Source organism: Pygoscelis adeliae, unplaced genomic scaffold, assembly GCF_000699105.1.
Source record: "Pygoscelis adeliae isolate BGI_AS28 unplaced genomic scaffold, ASM69910v1 Scaffold121, whole genome shotgun sequence".
Classification (NCBI taxonomy): domain Eukaryota; kingdom Metazoa; phylum Chordata; class Aves; order Sphenisciformes; family Spheniscidae; genus Pygoscelis; species Pygoscelis adeliae.
The window spans coordinates 4,239,093-4,242,533 of record NW_008824359.1 but is presented as its reverse complement, the minus strand read 5'-3'; the positions used below and the strand labels follow the sequence as shown (position 1 = coordinate 4,242,533).

Sequence of the window (3,441 nt, the reverse complement as noted above, 5' to 3'; positions counted from 1 at the left end):
CAGTTTTTAGTTTCCTGTAGTAGATCCACTCCTTCTCCATGTTTGATGTAGACTCTTCCTGTCGTTCAGAAATTGACTTTTTTTTACAATAATACGTCGCTGAAGCAGATTCATCTCTGTAATATCAACAAAAAGGTTATTTCTGGGAGTGTAGTCCCTTTGGTTCGAGAGGAAGTCAGCAGAAGTTTTAGATTTCGCTTATCTCAAGAGATCCAGCTACCAACCAGTGCTGCTGTAATCACAACTGAGTGTAGACAGACTTTCTAAATAATGCAATAACCCCACCAAAACTCCTACCTCCTTTATGTTCTCCAGGTTCTAACAAGAAGAGAGAGAAAATGCCTGAAGAATGACGAACAGTATCTACTCTGGGACTTTTCATTCAAGGGCTTATTTAAGCAAATTCCCTTTGCTTAGATAAGAGTTGAGCTAGAGAAATGGGGAGTGTGGGCAGGGCTGAAGAAGATATGTTAGTTTTTCTTTTAAAAAAAAATCCCAAGTTCTTTACAATAAATAACATCCTATTCAGTGTGAGAAAGTTTCTTTCCATCAGAACTCAAAAACGTGCAGTATACGAACCTGTGCTCCACAGCAGCCACTATAAAGCCCTGGGAAGCCATCTCGATGCAAATAGCAGAATAGATCGTCCTGCAATCAAAACCAGTCTGGTGAGACGCGTGCATACATAACTATTTCAATTACACTGCTCTTTAAATGTTGACCACACTACATATATGCTAGCCCCCATTGGGTATTTCTTCTGTTTGAATTTGCTAGCCAGTAGAGCAGGATTTTGTACGCCAGTCACCAAAGCCTGTTCGCAAAACCTTGTTACTGTTTTACTATCTGTTCAGAAGGAAAAATGCTAATAATTTTAAAAAGTAGCACATACGACACTTTGCATTTTCAAAGAGCTGTCCAAAAATCAACTAGCTAATCTTCACAACATGCTTACGGATTGGTAAATACCTTCACCCCTAAAATACAAAGGCAAAACACAAATAAATACATCAACCCTGCTTTATTTACTGCTGTTGATTTTAGTGGAGGCATACTGATACACAGCAGCCTGTTCTTCCAATCTGTTTCAACTCGACAGGGATCTCACCCCCGTACTGAAAATCTGTTCAGAACCATCCTTGGAGACTGCTGTCTCCATAGACGACAAAAATAGTTTGTCAACAAACTGCAGAATTACCGAAAAGCTCCAAGTCCATGGGAAAAAACGAGGAGTGGGTATTTTTCTCCCGGCTTAAAAGTAGCATTTGACTTTGCAGGACAGGTCACTGAACCTAGATAAAAATTGAAGTGTATGTCATTAGTACTGAAATGAGAGAAAGCATTTGTTCCTGTGGGAGAGATCCCAAGAGTCTGGTGACCACTGATTTCAGAGCGGTCATCTGAAGATAAGGTACCAAATCTCATCCTTAAAATGCAGAAGACAAATAAGGATCTGATTCTGAAAATACTTTGTACTTGGCAGAAGATACTTTCCTTCTCCTCTTCCCGTCCACAGCCTAGCACAAGGCCTCTTAAACCCTATGAAAACAGATTTTCAAGAATAGTCAGGCATCCAAGTCTTGCTGGTATTCAGACCTTAGTATCTATCTGACCTTTGTATATTTGCACATTTCCTTGTGGTATTTAAATCCCGACACATAGGTGCAGCTTACCCAAGCTCTTCCTAGAGCAAATTGCCCAGACACTCCTATTCACAGCAGTCAGGAACTGCGGGTCTGCCTGAAAACTGGGTCACATTCAGCATCGCTACACAAACCCTTCCCAAACACACACGCTTCCTCAGGAGAAACTAGTTTTTAGTTCTGCAGCAATAACACACCGTTTACGGAGCAGTGAGGCAACGACCTGCATAGAGAGCTCATGCCCTTGCACTAGTCAAGAAATAAAACCAGAACCAGTCTTACCAACGTAGTACTGGAAAAGCCTTTCTCCTACAACTCGGTACATATTAAGGAAGTCAGAGAGTCCCTGATAGTACTCTTTATCTGGAATCCATGGTGCCTCTTCGTTATCTGTGGCATTGCATGATGGATAATACAGGCGCAAGAAGCTTCCCTGGGATTAGGGGAGGGAAAAAAAAAGATTGATATTTATTTATATACAGCAGAGAAAAAAGGACGATGAAAACATTTATGTCAAGGGCTTCAGATGCAAGAATGACAGCTCAAGAGAATTAAGAGAATCTCACGAGAAAATTATTATTCTATACAGGCTTTGATGCCAATCCTGTGCCACTATCTTTTTGTCCCTGCCATGAATTTAAAGTAGCATGACAGTTGGCATCCAGGTAGAGATACACATCACCTTCTCTAGGTTAGCCTATGGCTAATTCAAAAAGCTTCATTTAATTAAGTTGATCATTACAAACACTCACTACCTATTTGCTCTATTTCTGCATCTTGCTGGATCTTTTCTTCTGCCTTCCTCACTATGCCTCCCTTCGGGGAATGGGACGACGACACAGTTTGATCAGTTTAACAGGGGTGATTGTGTCCCCTTCACCCTTCCAGCTGGGAGCTGTCATTGCTTTCTTTGCACCAGTGAGTCTCATGGATCTGTTACTGACCCAATTCAGGTTACTAAACTCGGGGGGCGGGGGGGGAAGGACCTCCTAGAAGTATATTTTTCCACTGGGTTAGCAAGACAAATTTTACCCCGAGACTAGTTTCTGGAAGTGTGGTCCAGCAGAGGAGATGCGGGTGGAGTCAGGGGGATGGTCTCAACACGGCTATAGTGTTCCTGGCTAACCTGAGCAAAAGGCTGTCAGTAAAGCTCTTGGGCAGCTGCACAGCAAAGGAGTGCAGGATATTGTCCTCCCTCCTCATCAAGATGTTTACAAGTCTGTAGTGGTCCATCTTTCTAAACACAATTTTGTTAACCTGTGTCTTATCTGCCTCCATTTCTTATCACCGGTTTGAATCTTCCCTTACTGTCTGCACTCCAGGTCTTCCAGGAAACCACCCAAGCTTTCCACATTCACATGGACCCTCCATGCCCCCCTTGCCAGTATTGTTCCTACGCAGACAGCAGCAATGTACCAATGGCACGCCTTAAAGCAGACCTCCCGGCAGATGAACTGTGTGTAATTTGCATTCTTACGTCCTGGTTTGCAAGGGAATTTGCGACACACTATTGAAATTCACTGTCTTGCTCCAGCTGCACTTTTGTTTTAACAAGTTAAGTCGATGGCCAAAAAGAACACGAGCTTTGGAATAAAGTCTGGTTTCCTGAACGCTAATTTATCAGTTTCATACACGTGTACCAAAAGCTTGTTTAATGAAGCTTGTTTCTATTTACTAATCAAACTTAAATCAACCTTTGCCACAAAGGCCATTAAGGGCGAAATCATCAGACCTTCATCCATACTGGTAATGATATTAATCTGATCCCAGAATAGTCCCAGTGAACTTCCCCAGGTGA

At 42.2% G+C, this 3,441-nt stretch overlaps 1 protein-coding gene across 1 annotated transcript in view; it reads right to left on the bottom strand.

Annotated features, from left to right (window-relative positions):
* PLA2G7 (phospholipase A2, group VII (platelet-activating factor acetylhydrolase, plasma)) overlaps window positions 1–3,441 on the bottom strand; it is a 10,748-nt gene that overhangs the window by 5,471 nt on the left and 1,836 nt on the right. The window contains exons 3-6 of the mRNA XM_009319671.1: window positions 1,926–2,076; window positions 1,199–1,292; window positions 580–648; window positions 1–116 (exon numbers count right to left, since the gene is read on the bottom strand). Coding sequence (XP_009317946.1) covers window positions 1–116; window positions 580–648; window positions 1,199–1,292; window positions 1,926–2,076 — 430 coding nt within the window. The remainder of the gene's footprint in view (window positions 117–579; window positions 649–1,198; window positions 1,293–1,925; window positions 2,077–3,441) is intronic.